At 52.9% G+C, this 22,991-nt stretch overlaps 1 protein-coding gene across 1 annotated transcript in view; it reads right to left on the reverse strand.

Moving 5' to 3' along the window:
- Window positions 1-14,464: 14,464 nt before the first annotated feature.
- Window positions 14,465-22,991, reverse strand: part of MAPKAPK2 (MAPK activated protein kinase 2) — a 45,942-nt gene continuing 37,415 nt past the window's right edge. The window contains exons 2-10 of the mRNA XM_082701920.1: window positions 19,618-19,757; window positions 19,366-19,430; window positions 19,021-19,100; window positions 18,452-18,578; window positions 17,771-17,846; window positions 17,173-17,297; window positions 16,831-16,916; window positions 16,621-16,701; window positions 14,465-16,169 (exon numbers count right to left, since the gene is read on the reverse strand). Of these exons, the coding sequence (XP_082558046.1) occupies window positions 16,026-16,169; window positions 16,621-16,701; window positions 16,831-16,916; window positions 17,173-17,297; window positions 17,771-17,846; window positions 18,452-18,578; window positions 19,021-19,100; window positions 19,366-19,430; window positions 19,618-19,757 (924 nt within the window). The 3' untranslated portion in view covers window positions 14,465-16,025. The remainder of the gene's footprint in view (window positions 16,170-16,620; window positions 16,702-16,830; window positions 16,917-17,172; window positions 17,298-17,770; window positions 17,847-18,451; window positions 18,579-19,020; window positions 19,101-19,365; window positions 19,431-19,617; window positions 19,758-22,991) is intronic.

The raw sequence follows: 22,991 nt of genomic DNA on the forward strand, positions 1-22,991 counted from the left end.
AGAGAGGCAGGCAGAGAAAGAGGGGGAAGCCCTCTCCCTGCTGAGCAGAGAGCCCAATATGGAACTTGATCCCAGGACCCTGAGATCATGACCTGAGCCGAAGGCAGAGGCTTTAATCCACTGAGCCACCCAGGCGCCCCTTCAGGTAATTTTCTTGAGTGAAGTTGAATTCCTCTACCGTGAGCAATCTGCAATCTGGTCCACTGACTGTGCTACTTGTTCTGTTCTTGCCTCTGCCTTCAGAATCAAGGCACTTTGTCTCCAGGCATGACTTTAACAGTCCTCTAAAATCCAATTCTGCACCCCCATTGACAGACTCTGCCTGACGCAGGTGTCTCCTTAAACTCAGTCCTGACAAGTGGCTTCCAGAGCTTTGAGGGTGGGACCCAAACAGTGAATCTTGACTGGATCCTAGCAACTATCGCTTTCTTTTCTACTTGCTCACAAATCATAGGTTTCATAATCTGCTATTCTTTCCACTCCTAAGATAAAGAGGAGTAGTGGGGAGCCTTGCACAGAGAAACTAAGGTGAGAACAATACTGAGAAAAGAAAGATGCACACATTTCAGGGTCAGCATGTGTCACAGAGGCCGAAGCTTGGTAAGTAGGAGACAGGACAAATGCAACTCCATGTTTATTGCCAGAAACCAAAGCTTGGGGTGAAATCTTGAATGCCTAGAAAGGAGGAAGGGTGGGGAAGTTCCTGACCTACATCTCCGTGGACTTTGGTGACCCCATGACTGGAATATGTTTATCTCATGGCTTATTTTGCTGTATTGGGTTCTTTCTTTCCTCCCCTTCTCCTTTTGTTTCATAACACATGATAACACTCTTCCCGCTCCTCTGTTTTCCATGGAAAAATACTAAGAATGAAGAAAATCATTAATATTATGAAACAACGAAGTAATCCATCATTCTAGAATCATGACATCTTTATTCCTATATTCTAAATCAAATGGCCAGATAAAGAGTTGGCATCTTCTCTTGAGCCAGAATCTTCTCTTGAACCATCTTCTCCTTCTCTTTGGAGAGGGAGAGTGGGTGGGGAGGTGAGAGGAACCGGGAAAGAGAAAGAATCTTAAGCATCTTTTTTTTTTTAAGATTTTTTTTGAAGACTTTATTTATTTGACAGACAGAGATCACAAGTAGGCAGAGAGGCAGGCAGAGAAAGAGGGGGAAGCCCTCTCCTTGCTGAGCAGAGAGCCCAATATGGGACTTGATCCCAGGACCCTGGGATCATGACCTGAGCCAAAAGCAGAGGCTTTAACCCACTGAGCCACCCAAGCGCCCGAATCTTAAGCATCTTAAGTAGGGTCCACACCCAGCATGGACCCTGATTGGGCTCAATCTCACGACCCTGAGATCGTGACCCAAAATCATGAGTTGGATGCTTAACTGACTGAGCCACCCAGGTGCCTCCAATCTTTTTTTTTTTTTTTTTAAGATTTCCCCAAATCTACTTAGGATATTGGAATTAGACAGCTTTATCATTGGGTATATTAGTTAAAATGACACTAGCTGCTGTAACAGATAAATCCTGAAATCTCAGTGGCTTTACAGAAGTTTATTTCTCGCTCACAGAAAGAATGGGTATGGAGGGACAACAGTGAGGTACAGGAGGCAAGAAGTCTGTCCCACTGTCCTTCGTGCTGAAGGAGGCTCTGTGTTATCATCACTCCTGAGACAGGATGGTTCCCCCTCACAACAAAGTGTGGTTTGGACATCAAGACTAATGATGCCACATGGGTGTATGCACACACACACACACACACACACCACACCAGGAAGACATGGAAAGGTTTATTACTCACATGGTGAGGCTTTCCTGGGAGGAGGAGGGTTGGTTCCAAAAATGGCTTATGAGAAAGCAGAGAGGGGCCTTGGGGTTCGTTGGGTGATGGAGCTTGGGCACAGGCTGAGGCTTTCAACCTGTGGTTTTAACTTCCAGCCACTGCCGAAGTGGCGGAGCACTCAAGCTTTCGTGTCAGTGTTGAGGGGCAGAAAGAGAAAGGGGTGTAGTGGGCTTGAAAGCTGGTAAGCAAACGTCAAAAATGGAGTCAAACTCTATTACACCTTGCTGCCTTCCACACGTGGCTTCCATTGTTGTCCCGGATGCAGCCAGAAGACAAGGGAAGGGGGAAAGGACTGTAGGTTTTAACACGTTCTTATAGATTTTAGTAGGTTTAAAAGGTTTGAAGAGGTCAGGCCAAGGAATGGTGGACATATCCTTTCTGCCACATTCTACTGATAAGACCCAGTCACAGAAGAGCCGGAAGTGTGACCCTGGCTGGATGGCCACTTCCCAGCAACAATGATGGCAATTGAAAGACCCTTTAGTGTATGGCTTGCATTTTCTGCCATAGTGGAACATGGGAAGCAATGGATCTAGGTTTGTGGGGCCCAAAGCCTCAATAATTTAAAGGCTGTCAGAAAAAATAAATTAGAGTTTACAGATCCCAAATGAGAAAAGTGGTTCGTGCACGTCAGGACTCAGAAGCTGAAGCTGCACCAGTTTCACTGTGTAAAGTTCTCTCGTTGCAAGTCATTCTGGAATGATTGCAAGGAGGCCATGACTTGCCCCTCTCCAGGGTCATCCTGAGGAGCAGAAAGGAAGGAGCGTGGTTTCTGGCCTAGGGCTGTGGTTACAGTGTTACACAGCTACCAACTCCTTCCCAGGAGGGGGTGCACCCCTCCACTGGTGACTCCAGCCACGGAGTTCAGAGAACTCCAGTCCAGAGCCTGGGAGAAGAATGTAAATGGGCCATGAAAACCAAGGAAAAGAATCCTGTTCAAAATTTGCTGTTAGTGAAAACTGATAAAATGTTACTTCTGGGTGACCACAATACCTTATGAAATTTCATCCCCTTGCATTTTGCTCTATATGCAGCTAATCAGTGGTTTGGGGCAGGGATACCTTTTTTTTTCTTTCTTTCCCCAAGATTTATTTATTTATTTATGAGGGGGGCAGGGAGAAGGGAGGGAGAGAGGGAGAGCATGAACAGGGGGAGGGGCAGAGGGAGAGAGAGAATCTTAGGCAGGCTCCACACCCAGCACGGAGCCCAGGGCAGGGTCAAGCTAAAATCAGGAGTCAGACGCACAACCGACTGAGCCACCCAAGTGCACCTAGAGCAGGCATACTTTTTTAGCAAAAGATTTATAGGGATGAAACATAAAAAAAATATGATTTGGTGTTCCATGATTGAACAAGTTTGAGAAATAGCCTTGTTCCTTGGCAGGCCTCCAGCCTGGAGATTCCAATTCAGAGATGGCCCTCGAACGTCCCTCACTCAGCCTGCTTTCTGGTTCATCTGGGTGTGGGCATGGGCTAGAAACCAGAGAATAGCTAGGACCCAGTAAGAATCCTGACATACCACTTCCTTTAAGGCCCCGTGAGTGAGAGACATGCCACCCACACCCATGAGAAGACTGGGGCCCAGCACTACACTCAAAGCTTTTCCCTACAGGCTGGTCACACAAGAGCTCAGCCGCACTGTGTAAGAGCTCTTGGGGCCATACACACCTCTCCTTACTTTCTCATTTTTCTTTTCTTCTTTCTTTGATTTTCTCACATTTTTATTCAGCTCTGTTGTACCACGTTGAAAACAATTTCGGAAGCTTCTCTTTGGGGAAAAGTGGCCAAAAATAAAACACGAAACAGAAATAAAGAGTAAAGTGAAATAGCAAAAATTTGTTTTGATGAGGTCATCGCCAAGTCTAGACAGAAGCTGGGTCACTAGAAGGACTTCTCAGGGCATCCTGTAGTCTTCCCTTCACCCACCCACTCAGCCTTAGTTCCAGAAGCTCCTCCGTGTGTCGGCTTTCCGACAGGTGCTTGGGGTAGGGCGTCCCTGGGCTGGCCCTCCTCCAAGGGCACCGCGCCATCAGCTTGCCCCTCTGGGCTGCACACGGGCGCGGGCAATGTGTCTGGCGCAGGCCCTGCTCCGCCGGCTGGGACACTAGGCTGAGGAATGAGGTGGGTTGGAATGGTTAGTGCGGTTACTGCCACAGGACCCGCTGAGGGTAGATCAAGAGGAAATGGGTTGAAACAGCAACAGGAGGGATTGGGGTTTAACAGAGGGAAGGCTTCCTCTTTATCAGGGAAGGCGCCCCTGGCTCAGGTGACAGGAGAATTCCGAGCATCAGGGTGTCCATTCATGTCCTCCAGGAGGCCTTCCCCGGCTCTCAGACAACAGACTGGGGACGCTCCTGACCCAGAGCACGTGCCGCCCGTGTCGGCCACGCCCCCTGGCGCTTACTCATTCCGTGGCTGAGGCTGCTCTGCACAAAACCCTCAAGTCAGGGAGGCGGGGCTCAGTCTCGTGCTTCTTCCTCCTCTGTGAGCCGCTAGGGAGGCTGCGAGGCTCCAGCAGGCCAGGCATGGGGTGGGGATTGGGGGGAGCAGTGAACCAAACAGACACAAAACCTTGCCCTCGTGGACCTTGGATTCCACTCATGATAAGTAAGCTATACAGATTCTTAGACGTGATCAGCTCTTTGTGGGGAAAACATTAAGGAGGGTCACTTTGGGGATGTACATTATATTTCGGTAAAAACAATTTTTAAAAATAAAGACTTGGGGGGAGGAGAGAGTGCCCAGAGTGAGGAGTCAGGGATAGGAGGAGAGAAGAGGGCAGTTTGAAGAAGAGCCGTAGGCATCGGTGACACGTGAACAAAGAGGAAATGCATGGTGCCCCCATCTGCAGGGGTCATGTTCCACCTTGGGGACTTGGGGGCGGGGAGGGACAGAGCCTATGCTGTGCGCTTCCAGTCCTTCCGGTCCATGAATGCTGTTGGCCTCTAAATGTGGCCTGAGTTGCTTTCACTGCCTCTTTGCCTCTGGGAAGTGGTCCAACAGGCTCTATGAAGGTCTTGTACCGCAAGTGTTTGTTCACTAGGTACGTAAGCTGAGCCTCAGTTTACAAATCTATAAAATGGGGATAATGATACCACTACCCTATAGGGTTGTTGGAGGTCAGAATTCAAAAGAAAACAGGTGGGACGATCATCAAGGGGACCAGGGGTCTCCAAACAGGGACGGGCGGTGTCTTCACTGGGCTTACAGCACTGGGTACTAGGAACCGGGCTGAGGGTTTACCACTGATTAGATGTTTAATTCTCCCCAAAATGTAATGAGAAAGATGCTCTCCTGTCTCGACCCACTAGCAGGAGGCGGAGGCTTACAGAAGTTAGAGACCTCCAGCCAGCCCGGGGAAGAGGCAGAACGTGGTATGGAACTGTCAGAGTCCAGGGTTCCTGCCTGCTCCACACCACGTGCCTGACCTGCCTCACCTAACCAGGCTATCTCCGCACACGTGAGCAGGGAGAACCAGGTTCTGAAACCCAAGCTAGAGATAACAGCTCTCACATTTCCTCCCAATCAGCCCTGATCTCTGCGGCCTCCTGTGCGGGGATATAACCCAGTTTTCTTTGCCAAATTCTTCTAAGAGAAGAGAGAAATACTGCTGAAATCGGGGCCTGATTAATTTTGACAACTGTGGGAGGGGAGGGAAGGGACACATTCTTAGAACCGAGGCGAGATTGGGCTGGCGGGCCCCACACTCAGCACATTCTAGATGCCATGGGCTTGGGGGTTTTGAGAGAAATCCTGTGAGTCACCCTAGCTTCCCATAGCCCCTGTTTTACTTGAAGGCATGCTGTCTTCCCATCATTCTCCCCTGGCCCCCCAACTCTGCCGGGCACTGACGCCCCCGTGCTGCACCCAGCACCACGTGAGTGGGGGTCCTCTCTGCTGGGCTCCCGAGCCGTGAACCCAGTGGCTGGAACATGCCGGCAGCAGACACTGCGGTGGCCCCCTCTCTCAACCGAGGTCACACAGCATTCATCACCTCCACTCTCCTTTTTACTGCCATCAGTCGGGTCACACTGATAGAGTAACAGGATCCTACCTGTGATATAGGACAGTGATGAGTGCTGACCATGTGCTAGGCAGCGTGCTCAAGCTTTTCCCTTTTCAGCCGTTCCTTGCAACAACTGGGAGGGAAGCAATACCATCGTTCACCTGGGTGCTCTGAAAAGCAGATGCCAAAACGGGATTGGGGAAATGTCTTTCTGAGAGAAAAGAGGGAGAGAGGCTGGTCGGCGGAGGGAGCCATCAGACTCCGTGGCACCCCATGGAGGAGTGAAAGAGAGAAGGTTGGGCACGAGTGTCCTGTACTACAGGACAGTCTGAAGAAGCTTCTACAGAGTAGCCAGGGAATCCTCAAACCCAAATCAGCCATCCCTGGAGACCTATTGCCCCCGGGATCTGGTGTCCTTGGCCTCCCTACCCTGCCCAGTGGTTGCCTGGGGGCAGTCGGAGGGAAACATGGCATCAGTGCAGAAGCTACAGTGGATATCAGAGAACAGCCCCCGGGACCCTAGGATGCTGCTGCTGTAATTGGGGGTCTAGGAAGCACTTTCTCATAGTTAATATTTATAATTCTAAATATTGTTAATAATTTTTGCGGGGGGTCCCTGGGGGACACAGGTGGTTGAGCCCCTAACTCTTGATTTTGGCTCAGATGGTGATCTCAGGGTCCTGGGATCAAGCCTCACATCGGGCTCCCCCCAGCCCACTTATGTCCCTCTCCCACTGCCCCCCCTCACTTGCACACAGGCACTTCCACTCGCTCTCTCCCTGAAACAAATCAATCTTAAAAGAAACTTTTGGGGAGTGCCACAATTATTACCCCCACGTACTAGTTGGTAAACTGAGGCTCTGTAAAGTCACCTGCACAGACATCCAGCGGCCCTGCAGAGCTCTCTCCTGCGGTGTGCATCTGGGCTATCGACCACATCGCAAGTTCGATTCCTCAGACTCCACACTCAGTAGAGGGCTGGGTACGCAATCAGTGTCCCATTGGGGTTTCGGGGGTAACGTGATTGAGACCCCGCAGAGTAAGAAAAAATGCCTGCAAGTTGCCTGTGTCCCACATAACTCCTAGAACCCCGAGCCAGAGTCGCCTCTTTCAGCACCTGCCTTTCTTTCACAGTCTCCCCAGCCAGCGGGGAGCCCTCCCTCGTAAGCTCCCAGGGCACTCTGGGCCTTCTCACAGCACCTGCCAGTCGGCCTTAGGTCAAAGTCATTTGCACAATGTCATCCCCTTGGTGTTCCCACCAGGGGCGTCGCTGTCTGGGAAGCAGACCCAGGAACATGCTCAAGATCAAACAGCAGCAGAAAGCTGAGCAAGGCTGACCCTCAAACTTGTCTTTGAGCCATTCTGCCTACACACCCAAAATATATGCAAATAACTGTAATTGGGTGAGCAGAGCCACTGATACGGGGAGAAGCCGAAATAATCCCCCTTGCCCTTCCACATCTGATTCTTCCAGTCGCCCACAGTGCTGCCCTGGGTAGGCCTCTGTGTTTTGGGAAGTTCTTTTGTCCCTCTATTCTCAGCTGACTTATTCTATCCCCAGACTGCCCCACTGCTGACAGTAAATCCACTCACAGACCTGTCATTCAGAAAGGCATTCATTCATACATTGATACTGTCTTTCTGGAGTGCGCACCAAAACATAAAGTGCACACAAGACTTTTTATCTAACTTCCACTTTCTAGGAACCTGTCCTGCAAGAACCTGTCCTGTACATGTGCCCAAAGAAATTGTTCAAGATGGTGGCAACATTAAATTAAAAAAAAACATTAAGTAAAAAAAAAAAAAAGGAAACAAAATATCCATAGAAAGCAGAGAGTTAAATAAATTCTGGTGCATCAATGCCATGGAATAACCTGCAGCTGTTAAGAATAAGGTGGTTCTGGGGCACCTGGCTGGCTAAGTGAGGAGAGTTTGTGACTCTTTATTATAGGGTTTTGAGTTTGAGCCCCACATTGGGTGTAGAGGATACTAAAAACAAACAAACAAACAAACAAACAAACAACAAACCTTTAAAATACGGGGGGAAAAATTGATAGTTGAGTTCAGTCATGGACACTCACTAAGATATATTGAGTTTAAAAATGCAAGCTGCAGGGCGCCTGGGTGGCTCAGTGGGTTAAGCCTCTGCCTTCAGCTCAGGTCATGATCTCAGGGTCCTGGGATGGAGCCCCACATAGGGAATCTCTGCTCAGCGGGGAGCCTGCTTCCCCTACTCTCTCTCTCTCTCTCTGCCTCTCTACTTGTGATCTCTGTCAAATAAATAAACAAAATCTTAAAAAAAAAAAAAAAAAGCAAGCTGCGTGTTGGTTAACGGGTACAGAAAAGTTCTGAAAATGGGTTGTGCAATGATGTGACTCTACTTCACACTGTTCAGCTCCACACTCAGGAATGGTTAAGATGGTAAAGTTTATGGTATGGGTGCTTCACCACAACTTTTATAGAAAAGCAAGTTGTCGAACCGTATGCCTAGTGATCGCACTTGTACTTGTTATAACCCTCAAAGAATTTTCTCACCTGTGTTCATAAGCAAATACGTGTGTGGATAAAGTAATAGAAATGTTTGGAAGGCTGGATAAAATCAAAATCACACCAGGCTATTAAACAAATTTATTCCTGGAGAGGGAGCTGGCATGGGTGGGTGAGGAGAGAGACGTTGTAAAGAATTTGCACATGTCACCCTCAATGTGTGCACAATGATGTGTGGATGGTTTCTTTGCTGTTTGAATTACTGAAATTACTTGTGTTCTTTGTTTAGAAAACATTCACCTTCCAACAGATACTGAGCACTACAAGCACTCAGTGACCCTTTTTAGAACTTGGAATAAGTGAGTCAGACTGGCTTTCTCATCTCTTTCTCTTCCTTGCAGGGTGGCTCAGAAAATGGCCTGACCCCGTCCCCTTCCCTTCTGCCTTCGTCCCCACCGCAGGTGGCTGTGGGTGCAGTGAGCAGGGTCAGAGTCTCACTATGAGGACAGTTCCTTAGAAAGGGTTTCTGACCAGAAAAAGAGACAGCTGAGTGCCAGAAAACCATAGGACTGTCTAGGTCTTACTGCAAATATGAGGTCTCCCTGGACCGCAGGCTCTAGGCACAGCTAACCAAGGTCTGGGGCTCAGACTTAGATGTGATCGTGGTTTCTTTGAAAAGTAAACCTCTGACTGATGAATTTGGAACCACAGGTCTCCAATCAGAGGGTAAAGACTGGGAGAACTCAGCTCATTGTGAAACTTGAGGCCTCATGGCCCCAGGAGCCTCTGGCTATTTGAGGATCAAGATGCCATGGGTGCCTGGACAGATAAAGGGCAGAAGGGACAGCGATCCCATTTCACTTGGGCTCAGACAGCAGGGGCCTGAGCTGTCCACCAGTTTTGGACTTGGGCCACCGAGGCCAGGGACTCATTTGCATAACCTTTGTAGGTACTTTGCGTCTCTGGGCCCCAACCACGCTACACTCCTAGGATCAGAAAGGTTAAGACCAGCATTTGGTCACACGGGTCATAAGAGACAGAACAAAACCCAAGGAGAGAGGAGAAGGCTCATGAAGGGAGGGGGCTAGCAAAGGGGAAAAGCCAGTCCCAAAATTTCACTTGCAAATCCTGCAGCAGTGTCCCATGGAGTAGGAAACTTCACTGTCCTGTAGAGCAAGAAAGTTATGCAAACAGATGCATTTGCATGGCAGCCCTGGCCCCTAAAAATGACTTACCACACACAGGTTCCAGGCCTCTCAGTAGCCGATCACCCCTCAAGACCTCACAGCGGCAACTTCCTGGCCCCAGGCTCTGGGTAGTAATCCCCCTTACCCCACCCAGAGCAATAATGATGCCTCCAGCCCCGGGCCCCCGCCAGAGGGTGCATGGACATTCCAAGAGAAGCCTAGGTTTGAGATGTTTAAGTACAATGAGATATAAGAAAGGAAAAGTGTGGAAGCTCAAGTACATTAAAAATTGTATCTGTCACGGGGGAGCTCTCAGGGGCCCTCATTTCCTATACTGACTGGCGGGGTGAGGTCCCGCGGTGAGGAGGTGAGAACAGCGGGCAGAGCTATGGCGTCTCAGTGACATCCCGGGGTGGGGAGCCGGGGGCAAGGGAACCCTGGGCAAGCATTCAGCCCACTTTCCAAGAGCCCCTCAGCTACATGTAACATTATCCTGTGCCATAATGACTTGTAAAATGCATAACTGAATCTGATCTAAGCTTAAGGTTTGTTTAAAAATTAATGAAGATTAGAGGGGAAATCCCAGTCAGGCTCTGTTTCCAAATTTTGGTTTTGGCGGGGAAGCAAAGGCAGTTGAACGAGAGGAATGCAGGTTGGAGGGGCTGGAAAGAGAACAGAGGCAGAAAAACACCGAGGACGCCCCACTGAGGGGAGTAAATCATTTCCGTGGGAGGAACTGACGGGGGTCAAAGGTCAAGAAGCAAGGTGGTGGGGGTGGGGGTTGTGCAGACAGCAGTTCAGACCGAAAGACAGAAGGGGGAACCTAGATTCAAGAGACAGAAGACAGGGGCACCTGGGTGGCTCAGCGGTTTAAGCCTCTGCCTTGAGCTCAGGTCATGATCACAGGGTCCTGGGATCAAGCCCCACATCAGGCTCTCTGCTCAGCTGGGAGCCTGCTTCCCGCTCTCTCTCTGCCTGCCTCTCTGCCTACTTGTGATCTCTCCCTGTGTCAAATAAATAAATAAAATATTTAAAAAGAGAGAGAGAGACGGGAGACAGGAGTGGAACTCTGATGGAAGCATCTCCACCCTGTCGTTTCTCATTGTCTACTGTAGAGAATCTGCCTTGGGGGGCTCTTGGGGGGACGCTCAGGGGGCTCTGCCAGGAGAGCTCCACTGTATGCACCAGCACCCGCTATTTCAGAAGTGCTGATTCTCCCTGCTTCCTGTTCTGTCACTGTCCACCGGCTCCTCTACACTGAACCCCATGAGGGCTAAACCCACGTCCAATTCATCCATGTCTCCCCCAAAGCCCTGAGCACTGGGCGTGACGCCGAGTCAGTGCTGAAGCAGAATGTGGCTTTGAACTTTTGCCAGGGGCTGACTTCCTGGAGAAGTCCAAGAGCGGGTGAGCCAAAGAGGCCAGAGCACTGATCTCCTTCGCAGGGTGACCTGTAGCTTGGGGGAGGGGCACCCTGGCTCACCCAGGAATAGTGCCCCCCCCTTCTCAAAGTCCTGGCATGGCCACATTTCATCTTCACCCACCTGGATGGGGGTTAGCATGGATATTATGACGGCGCGGACGTGAGGGCCTTGTCCAGCGGGCGAGGATCCAGGATGTGCTCTGTGACCTCACTCATCCCTCCAGGATCAAAACCTTTAGGGCGCTCCAAGCCTTCCCCGGGCCACCTGGGCTCGGAGGACACAGCCCTCACTGTCTGGAGCAGTTCTGAACGCTGAGATTCAGACCACGGAGTAGGTGTGCAGGCCTGTGGAGGCAGAGGAGGGAAGAGACGCGGCCTCTGAAGGTTGCACACTGACCAGGAACTGGGTCTTACGCTTCGTTTTTCCCAAAGCATAGTACGTATTAGTAAGTGCCTGGGTATTCAGTGATTCGGGATTTGGGGTGGTTTCTTCACACTGTCCTAGTGCAGGGAGAGGAGAGTAGATGAATTTGCCAAGAGGCCCCCCGGAGCTGGAGCCTGGTGTCCCCGCCAAAGAGGAGCTACTTCCAAACCTGGCCAGACTCCCTCTGGGGTGGCAGAGCCCCTAAATGTGGACGTCAAGGTACAAAGCTGGGGAGGGGTTGTATTCCTGGGGCCCCAGGGCGCAGAGACTGCCCCCCAAGGCTGCTCCCACGCAGGCTCTGGCCCACCTGGGGAGTGGACAGCAGGTCTGTTTATGTTTCCCGGGGTGGGTAGGACAGCCACTTTCCCCAGCCTCACCAACCCCATCCTCCTCCCCCAAGTAACTGAATTTCCTTCACACCCTGGGCAGGCACTACCCACCCTGCCCACTCGTCATTCACAGCCCCTCACAGGCACTTCCTGTCTCCAACCAAGTCAAAGGAAAACCCCAAATTTACTGCTACTGTTTACCAAACCAACTGCCTCCTCAGCCCGAAGCACAAAGACAGGCCCTCCAAGGGAGGGCCGGACTGACGCACCCTAGACCACAGGGCCTGCGCCAAACCTAGGGTGCCCTGTGCCCTCTGGATGGTGGGACTTATAAAGGCCACCCAGCCCCTTAGAAAGGGGGTCAAAGCCATGACCTCACTGAATTCCTCACAGTAGCCACAGGGTGCAGGAACGTCCCCTCCATTCCATAAGGAAACAATTCGACTCAGTTGAGGAGAATCCAATCTGTCTCACTCTTGGCCCCCCCAACCCCTTCCTTACCAAGAACCCTTTGGCGTGTGTGTGTGTGTGTGTGTGTTTATTTGTTTCCAAGTACCTCCACACTTGGAACCTGGAGCTCCAGGCGAGATTCACCTCTGCTTGGTTGTGAGACCTTGGAAGGGTCCTTTAACCTTCGTGAGGCTGCATTTCCACGTCAGTACATTGGAGATGTTAAGTCCTTAAGCTCTTTTCACATCTTATGCCACTGAAGGGCGTTCAGGAATCACACTCCGTTGCCATGAAAGCCAGCATTTGCCTTTAGGTCCCGGTTCCCTTTCCCATCCCACCTGGGAATTTAGTGGATGGAGGTTAAGTGACGGAATCACAGAGCCAGCCATGAGGGCTCGGGGAACGGGGAGGAGTACAAACGCATGGCAAGACCCCAGGCGCCAACTGGGTCCCTTGTGGCCGCTCACCCCAGCCATCTTCCTGAACACCAGCTCCGGGCCAGACTGTCCCAGGCCACAAGTGTCTAGAGCCAGGCCGACCCAGACCCAGGAGGCGGCCAGCAACTGTCCGTGCGTGAGGCGAGAGGATGAGAGGCTGCACCAAAGGCCTGTGGCAGAGCAGGTGCCCCACGGATGCCCACACCTGGATCCCTGGAGCAAGGCACACGGTCCCTTGGTCCCTCACGTGGCAAAAGGAACTGCAGATGGGATTAAGGTTAAGAGCCTCGTGATGGGGAGATTATCCTGGATTATCTTCGGAGGCTCAAACTAATCACCCAAGTCCTTGCAAGTGGATTCTTGCAAGTGGAGACCTAGCTCCTGGCTGGGTCAGAGATGTGACCACAGGAGCATGAGAGACACGTGATGGCGGCTGGCTTTGAAGATGGAGGAAGAGGGTCACAAGCCGAGGAATGCAGACTTTTGAAGCTGGAAAAGGCAAGGCAATGGAATCTTCTAGAGCCTCCAGAAAGGAATGCAACCCTGCTGAGATCTTGATTGTAACCTTATCAGACCTCTGACCTGTGGAATTATCTTACATTTGTGCTGCTGGACGCCACGGGCTGTTAGGGCAGCAATAGAAATACGGCCTCCCACGACAGTGGACACGGACGATGCCCTTCTGCCCCCTCACCCTGGCCCCCCTCCTACCAGACCTTGCTCTATCCTCCTCCAAGTTTGTCCCTTCTCACACCTGTGTAAGTGCAGACAACGCAACTGGATTTCCCGGGGAGCAAAACCTCAGGCGGTTTATCTGAGCATCTCATTCTACATGGGTGAACGGAGTCTCAAGCTAGGACCCGAACTTACAACCCACGCAGGGTTGTAACAGGGAAGTCGGAGCCACCAGGGGTCACCCTGCCTGTGCCCCCAGGCCTGAGCAGGGGACCTGTGATACTGCTGACGACGGAGGGGATGAGCAGGCCTCTCCTGCAGGCAGAAGGCCAGCTATGAGGAGGGAGAACACCCTAGACCTTTGGATCCTGAGTTCCAGTCCAAACCAATTAGCTGTGTGACCTCCAGTACACCCCTCTGCCCTCAGTCAGCCCCCTCACTCATGAAGTAGGGGTACACACTCTGCCTTGCCTTTCTCCCAGTCAGCTCTGAGGACCAGGGAGAAAATGTGAACTTCCGCCGAGTGTACTACTCGTCCATCTGACCGGAAGGAAGAGCAGTGGGGTCAGTAGAACAATGTTTACCTTGGGCCCTAATACAAACCAATCCATTGTGTGATCCCAAACATCCTACCTCTGGGCCTTGCTCTTTTCATCTATGAATGGGGGAGAACGGGTCACGTGGACACTGAGGACTCTTCCAGATCAAGGCAGAATATTTCGGTTTAAGCCTAACCCCTGGCGCCCCCTCCTGGAACTTTCAGGAACTACACCACCCAGCTCCCCTGGTCTCTTCTAGGACTTGAACCCAGAAACCCACGCCAGCAGGTCCCCTCAGGCTGAGAAGGCCAGTGCCTGGCTGTGTCTAAACAGGTCAAAGAATCATGTGCTGAGAAGCCGCCTGGCTCCCGATTCAGTATTTGACAAAAGAGCACGGGCTCCCCACCCCTTGTTGCCACCCTATGCGGCTCTAAAGGAGAGCGGCATTCCTGCCCCTACCCCAGACAAGTCCCAGCCAGACCCTGCGCAGGACAGGCACTCCCTCACCTGGGAGGCCCTGCCATCTTCTGCCCTCCCAGGACACCCAGCTGCTGCCCTCCCAACATACAAAACCATCCTCCACCGATGTGAGATGCAGAGGGGAGACATGGTGGGGTGGAAAGGCTGAGTCCCATGAAGGAAGAGCAAGAAAACCTTTCAACTATTAAATCTGTTTAGTAAAGACAATTTCGCTCATACAAAACAACAACAGTTTACAACAATCTGAGTGCTGGGCACACCATCAGAGACAGGGAGGCACTGTGGGCACTCGGAGCCCCTCCCCCACACCCAGAGAAGATCCTGGCTGTCCCTCGGGCAACCCATCCCAAGGGAGAGGAGGGCTGTAGTATTAGTGCCACCCCCAGCCCTGTAAAGACCCTGGCACGGAGGTCTTCGTGTGTTGTTCATAGTGGGGGAGGGGGAGGGGGAGGGGGAGGGGGAGGGCCCTCCCCACCCCCGCCCCCGCCCCCCTCACTGGCCTGGACATGCAAAACTGAGTTGTCTGGGGTGGAGGTGAACAGGCTAATGGGGAAGGGGCAGAGTCGGGACATCTTTGGTGTGAAGACTCCCCCACCCACCCACTAGGCCACAGTGGAAATCTGCAGGACCACACGCGTGGTGTTGCCTTTGCCCACAACGGGGAGCGGGCCAGTGCCCCCAGAGCCCTGGAGAGACTGCGAAATGCAGAAGCTCCCTGCGGAGAGAAGGCCTGGTGGGAGTGGCTAAAAAGGGAGGAAAAATCAACAAGAACCAGTTAATAATGGCAGGAGGAAGGAGGGAGGCTGCTCAGTGGGTAAGCGCCTCAGAGGACTAGGACCAGCACTGAATGGGCAGTAGGGGGCCGGGGTGGGGATCAGTCTTCCTGATCGCTGGGCCAGTGCCTAAGTCACTCCTCTCTGCCTCCCAGAACCAGCCAGTTGCAGGCACGGGGGCCCGGCTGGGAATCTGGGCAGGCTTCTCAGGCACTTTGGCAGACCCGATATGGGCACGGCAGGCCCCAGGATGGGTAAGGTTCTTGAGCCACAGCAGGGCACCTCTCTCTGCAGCCCTGCCTGCCCCAGGCCCGTCAAATGCACAGTCCCAGACACAGGTGCGGGCACACATGCACACACAGACGCAAACGCACACACGCGCGATCACACTCGCCTGTCCGTCTAGCACACTGGTGACATCTGAGGGCTCCGGCAGAGGTGGGTGGCATCCTGGCCCCGGCCCCCCGCGGGGCCTGGAGGTCCCAGAATGCCTCGGCCAGCAGCGGCCTCGGGCTGTCGTGGGGAAAGAGAGAGCAGGTGCGACCACACAGGGACAGTCCCTAAAACAGTTTCCACAAATACCCTTGAACCAACGCTGAACCCTCACACATCCACAGAGGAAGAAGAGGTCTGGGTAAGAGGAGGCAGAGTGGGGAAAGAACAATAAAAGGTTTCATAAAAATTCTAAGTCAAATCACTGATAAAATTTCAAAATGAGCACAGGGTCAGGACATCCCGCTCCCGTCTCCCCTCGCGGCCGCCAGCCTCCGGCCTCCCAGCCGCTCCCTCTCCGAGGCGGCCGCAACCAAAGGTGGGTCGCGGCCCCTGACGGGGTTCCGGGATCCACGCCGCCAAGAAGGAGGCGAGGTGGAAGTGGACAGTTCTGTGTCTCTTCGCTTAAAAAATATATTCAGGTCGAGAGTTATTGCTTGTCCTCCATTGGAGCGGGATGGGCTCAGAGGCTCAGTGAGCGAGGGCCGCGGCCTCCAGGGCCCGAGCTTTCTTCCGCCTCTTCAGAAGGAGAGGATTGGATGCATCTTCAATCTTCTTTATCTTGATCTGCTCGTAGTCGACACGCATTGTGGCCAAGGCACTGGTCATCTCCTCCTGGGAAGAGGAAGGGTTCCACCGAGGGGAAGACGGGGGAGACGAGACACAGGAAGGGCAGGGTGAGGGCGACAGGGGGTCGAAGCCAGGAGAGAACAGGCTGGTCAGTGGGTCCAGAGCTGACAGCAGGGCCCCCCAGTGACCCCGCTGGAAGCAGAAAGAGTACTGGATTGGGAGTCAGGGGACATGGGTTCTGGTCCACCACAGCTGTGACCTTGAGTCAGTCACCCCCCATCTCGGACTCAGTCTCCTCATCTGCAAAATGGGATGGTACCAGACCGCCTTCCAGGTTCCTCTGGAGAGCCAGTGGGCCGTGCGCTTATAAGGAATGGCCAAGGCTGCGTTCACACCGAGCACAGTCCCCAGCCCTGCCTGGGCAGGGAAGTGGCTCGCAGCCACTGCTCTTGCAATAGACCCCCTCTCCCCCCAGAGCAGCCAGTGCTTCCCTCACCTTGACGTCTTCCCACCGCTCCTTGTCCTCCTTCAGGACCCGGCTGGTGTGCAGTGGGGTTTGAGGGACCTTTGTGGATTGCTGGGGGTGCAGTGTAGGGGGAGAAAAGGAGGTCACGTGAAAGCCTGGCATGGAGCAGAGTCATGGCTGGACCCTCCCCCCGAGGGACAGTTTCCACGGACCCAGGTCTCTGCGGCCCAGCAGGCTCACCATGATCCAGGGGTGGTTCATAAACTCCGTGATGGTCATTCTCTGAGTGGGCTCTGTTTTCAGCAGGTTCCGGATAAGCATCTTCACTGCAGGGGTGGGACAGGGAGACAGAGCTCAGGGGCCATACTCTCCCCTCTGCTTCTTCCCCAAGTTTTCAGGGAAAAACCAGATGTGGGGGCGGGGGGTGGCCGCAGGGAGGCAGAGAGCCCAAGGAGCTAGCCCCGAGCCAGGCCCTCCGCACAGACAGCACGTGCCCAGCAGGGAGGGACACACGTACAGACCCACGCTGCGGGCTGGACGGCCACGGGCACGCGTGCACAGCGGCGCAGGTGGAGCCCTTACCTTCCTCTGACACCTCTGACCACTCTGGGTTGGGAAACTCATACTGGCCCATTCGGATGCGAGTCTTCATGCCCGGAGAGATGGCAAGACCGTGGTTGGAATAGAAGGGCGGATAGCCACACAGCCTGGACCGAGGAGCAGAAGAGGGGGGACAGTGCTGGGGTTATTAGGGGCCTCCCGCCAGGAACAGAGTGGGAAACGGGCTGGGAAACAGGCTTCCGGTAAAGGTCACAGAGAAACTACAACTCGTGGGGGTTTCAGGCACGATACATGAAGTGAGTAACAGGGCCCAGAAATCCAACACACCAAGGATCTAAACCACACATTTTCCTGTCTGTTAGCTAGTTTATACCCATCGCTTAGCTACAGAATCCAATGACCACTGGGAGAAGGGGACATGCAGGGCATTCCCAGGGAATACCCCGTCCAGAAGGGGATGCGAACCTTGGCTTCTTCCTCTTGTCACAGAGAGGTACAGCCTCCTTCCGCACCCTGCCCCAGCCCCGCCCGCCCCTGACACGCTCTGCCCCCCTCGATGGGCACACCATAAGGAGCGCCCCAGCCCTGCCTCCCCCCAGGCCATCCCTGACACACTCACAAGATATACATGATGACACCCAAGGACCACATGTCACAGGACTTGTCGTACTTCTCAGGACCCAGCACTTCTGGAGCTGCAAACCAAAGGTCAGCGTGGGTGGGTCCGGCCCTTGAACACTGTGATACACCCGAGCTTCTCTGTGGATCACGCTCTCCATCCCAACCCTTCAGCCCATTGTGATGGTACTGTAGCTGGGGGCTGTGGGGCAGGGCAGGAGGGGGACAGCCATAACCTAGTGCTGGGCTTGGGTCGGGGAGAGCAGAAGATCCTCCCCCAGAAGGAACCCTGGGGCTGGAGTCTGAAGATGAAACAATTCCTGAACTGAAGAGCTTTTCCAACCCATGCTGCCCATTTAATCGGACACAGGAGTTTACTCTGTGCCAGTCAGCTGGGGCTCCAGAACCCCACCTGCGCCCCCGGACTCCACTGGGAATCTGAGCTCAATGACAGCTCTTCTTGGGGAAATTACAGGCGTGCACAAAATCCTGCCTATAATCTAAGATTAATCTCCCACAACGCCTTGATCCCAGCTTAACTCTAACGAGCCCTACTTCTGGGCAGGTCATATCCGCACCAGCTCCAGGAAGGGTCAGAAAACACGACAGGCCCCGTGGCCCGAGAGCTGGAGAGAGCGCCTGGGAACAGCTGTGGGGAGAGACCAGGCCTCCCTGCACTTACCCACATAGTACGGCGTATAACAAGGAGTGGTCAAAGAGTTGTGGCTGGTGGTTTCCTTGGCAAAGCCAAAATCTGTGAGTTTCAGGATGGCATTGGGCCTTTTGGAGGTGTATAGGAGATTCTCAGGCTACAGGGAGAGAGACAGACAGACAGCAATTCTGCGGAGCCATAAGGACCAGAAGGTAAGGATTCCTGCCTTCCCTCATTCTTCCAACCATCATCTGCCCCCCTCGATGGGCACACCATAAGGAGCGCCCCTGCCTTCTGGAGCTGACAGAGTCCTTGGAGACAAGAGACAAACACAGAAAACCACGAGTGAACACCACAGGGACATGGAAACCAAAGGCGTGACTGTGTGGGACCGACGAAGGACCGCAGCGCTGGGCGTGCCACAGACACTTTGGCTACTGGGTCTGGGGGTGTGGCCAGAGAGGGCAGAGAATGGCACCCTGTGCTACTCCGCCCTCAGGAGCCAGGCGGCCAGGACACAGGGTCACCGCGGCCCCACAGCCGGGGCCCCCCCACCACACCTCGGTTGGGGGGACGGGCAGCAGTGAACCCCGGGGTACCTTGACATCCCGATGCGCAATGTTGATCGAGTGCAAGTACTGGATAGCCTCACCGATGCTCTTCATGATTTCTGACGCTTCTGGAGCCGTGAGGCAGGAGAAAGAAAGGCACAAGAGGCACCGTTAGGTTTGATGACTCACTGCACTCCGCCCCTCCCATGCAGCCACGGGCTCCCTACTTCACCCACCCACCCCAGCAACGGAGAAACAAGGCACCGTCCTGTCTTAGCGGGGGATGACACGCCTGGCAGTGGGCCTTGGCATCTCTGGCAGACAGCAGGCCTCAGAGCCCCCTTCCCACAGCCCCGCCTGCCGCAGCCTGTCCCCACAACAGACCCTTTCTACCTCTTTCTGTGAACGCTTGGTCTCCTCGGTCCTGGATTCGGCTAAAGAGTTCTCCACCGTCCAAACTGAAACACAGCCACAGTCAGATCTGACGGGTTCAACACCCCACCAGCCCTCTCCATTCCCCGCTAAAAAAATGGAACATCACATTTCAAGTTCCGGGGTTGCAGACCTGGGCAGTCCCCAGAGGGTGAGGGGCCTGAGTGGGCAGTGGTGACAGGCTGGGCAAGGAGAACAGGCCGGGCTGCTTACCACTCCATGACGATCAGCAGGCACTTCCTGCCCGCGTACAAGTTCTCGTAGACATCCACGATCCGCACAATGTGTGGGCACTGCGAGGCCCGCCAGTGCAGCTCCACCTCCCGGCGGGCCTTGGGGCAGTCCTGAAGCATCTGCAAGCCAAAAGGCCTCCTTGGTAAGTGCACCATTTCTGCAGGTGGACAGCCGGCTGCCGCCCAGCATGGGTCTGTTCCAAGGTCTTGGCCCTGGTGCCCACTGACCTCTCCACTAGGGAACCATAAGCTCCATGCTCCCACTGGCCTCTACCAGCTCCCTTGGCATTTCCTCTGGCCTCTCCTAACCCTTCCTGACTTAGAGTTTTGCAGCTCCCTTCTCTGCTCTAAAAGAAACCTTAAGATGACCCCCATGGGGCCTTGACAGCTTTACTGAAATCAGCCCTTGGACCATTCTGACTAGGGGGGCCCTTCCTAGCTATGGGTCTAGAACAGAAGGCAGACAGCTGTTGGGGACTGGGAGACAGGGGCTAAAGGAGGCATTGAGGAGAAAGACACTGAGGAAAATGAATACCATTACAGAAAGGAGCCTAGAGAAAGGAGAGACTCAGAATCAGTAAGAAAAGGTACTTCCAAGATCCATCAAAGTCCACACACCCAGAGCAATGTGCTTTCTGCCTCTGTGATTTACGTCATTCATCCAGCTGGCAGCCTGATGGGATCTGAAAGCTGCTTACTAGGTTTTCCACCTGGAGCAAGTTCTTGAACTCACGAGCCTCATTCCTGTGCCTTCTTCCATGGACCAGGGGTCAGGGGCAATTGGAACCTGGATCCTTCACCTGGGTCCCTCACCAGCCTCAGGGGCTGAATCTTGACAAATTCAAGTCAGGTCCATGAATTCCTTTACTCAATGACTAACGTGGGAACAAGCCTGAGATCCAACACCGTTCAAGAACTTTGTAACAAATCTGCTAGAGGCCTCTTAAAGGGAGCACAAGGCAGCTGGAGCATCTTTCCCCCACCTGGCACCTGGAACTCCGGCAGTCACTTTAGCGCCATAAGGGAGACCAGGAGATTTGGCAGCTACCTGGGTCCTTGCTGACACCAACGAGCATTACTCAGGATTTGTTTTTGGCAAGATAATCATCTTTCCTTACTACTTAAACTGCTTTTAGCAGAGTTTTTTTTTATTGCTCAGAGCCAAAGGCTGGACAGCCAAAGGTATATCCCTGTGTAAAATAGGGGATAGATCTATTGCAAGGATTAAATGAAACTTAATTCTGCAAAGCACCTAGCAGGGTGCCTGGCAGATGCCCAACAACCGGAGCTGTCACTTCCCTCACAGACCGTCTGCTGAAGGCACAGCTCCAATGCCAGAAAAATTCAGACAAAGACCCTGAGAGACTTAGCATTTCTGTGAGCCATCAAGTTTAGCCCTACATGGCACTACCCAGCTGGGGAATGTGGCAGGAAATTCGGTCAGAAAGATCAGATGGCCAGGATGGAGCCAGACAGAGGGCACCAAAAGGCAAATACAGGAATTTCCAGCAATAAAACTAGAATTAATCATGCTGCAGTCCGTGATATACTAGGCCCTTTCTAACTGTGCAACAGTCATCTTATGGGATGAGGAAACTGAGGCTCAGAGAAATAGTGTGTCCAGGGCTAAGTTCCTGGGGAAAGGCAAAGCCAGGGTTGAAATCTAAGCCTGGTGGATTCCAAAGCCCAAGCCTTTTCCATGACACTACAAAGCTTTACGAAAAGGGGTGCAGGCCAAGACTTGGGCCAAGACTTGTCAATTTCAGACAGCCAACTGCAGACTGGCCTTGCAGAGGTGATCCCCAAACAGGTGCCCTAGTTCTGTCTCCCCGGGAGCAAGCAGGAGGCAATGTCCCCATGGGGTTACACTGCCACCTAGTGGCTTCATTGGGGCACTGCACAACTTTGGAGTTACACCACCAATTTTATTATGGACCAGGAAACAAGTTTATTTTCCTTTCTCGTGCTCTAAGAAACGCAGAACGAGGCACTGGCCAATTTCATTTGCATGTAATTCAACTCAGCAGACATTTATTGGGTCCCACATTGTCCTGGATGCCAAGACAAAATAGAAGAGTCCCAATCTGAGAGTGCCAGGGTACTAGAGGAGGTAGATACTGAAAATACTTATAACCTGGTGAGATAATGTGCTATATGACTGATAAGTTCAAAGGGTTCAGAAGCAAGAGTTTCTGAACCACCACAGAAGAAAGCCGCCACATAAGAAAGATCTCTTTCGCCCCCTACAGGTACATCGATCACGATGAAGTCAGGAGAGGAAGATTTACACAGAGGCAACCTGAGGTCACAGATTTACAATGGGGGAATCCGGCAGGGGTCTGGAATTTGTCAATATCTCCAGTGACCTTGGAGAGGTCATTACCCTCCTAAGCCTGTTTTACATCTATAAGTTGGGGGGCGGGGTAATACCTACCTGGCCCCCTTCCTCACAGAGCCATTTTAAGCATCTAATGAAAGAGTACCTCTGAGTGCTTTGTGATTGGAGAGGTACTCATCACTAAAAGCCAGCAGCACGACTGCCACAGCACAGGACCCTCTCCATCACCTCTGAGCTGAGGCTGGAGCCCACTGAGAAGCCGGCACAAGTCGCCAGCAAGACTGTAGGCTGGGCTTATAAATGCAGCCCAGGGACCACAGCCTGGGTAGTCGCTCTAAGGTCTGACCGGCCAGAGCTGTGTGCTAAGTGAGGCCATCCCAAGGCCCAAACCCAAGGGCCCCTTGGTCCCTCGCGAACTCAGAGCTCACACTCCAAGTTCTGCTCTTTCTGCCTTAGACAGGTTAGACCGTGTGGCAAAGGAGAATTTGCAGTCACAAGGCCTGGGTTCACATCCCACCTCCAGACTTAAACACAATTCTTCACCTGCCAGATGAGTCAGACGGCCTCAGCGCAACACACCTGGTCTTGGGAACCATGTACACCTCAATTCCCAGCTCTGTGCTTCCCAGCCTGGGTCAGGTAAGCCAACCTTCCTTTCTGGAAAGGGTTTCCTCATTTGTGAAACAGGATTAGATTTCATGAAATCAATAAGTTGGAAAGAGTAGTATTTTTGAATTCTAAAAGAAACATAATAATTTCCCATGAAGACTGGTGCTTGGCATCTAGGTACGTGTTTATCAGAAATCCCTGAACGGATATGAAGATCAGCTCAAGCCATGAAAGCAAGACCTTCAACTGCGTCAGGCAGGCAAGCTGGCTGATGTCACGGGGGAAGGCCTGAAGTGCCAAAAAGGCTTTGTAGACAGCTGTGGGGTACAGAAGGCCTGGAGGGAGCATATCAAGAATGTGCTAATCTGGAGTACAGAGCTAAGTAAAGAACTGCAATGGGCAGGGGG

This window comes from Mustela nivalis (assembly GCF_964662115.1).
Source record: "Mustela nivalis genome assembly, chromosome: 16".
Taxonomy (NCBI): domain Eukaryota; kingdom Metazoa; phylum Chordata; class Mammalia; order Carnivora; family Mustelidae; genus Mustela; species Mustela nivalis.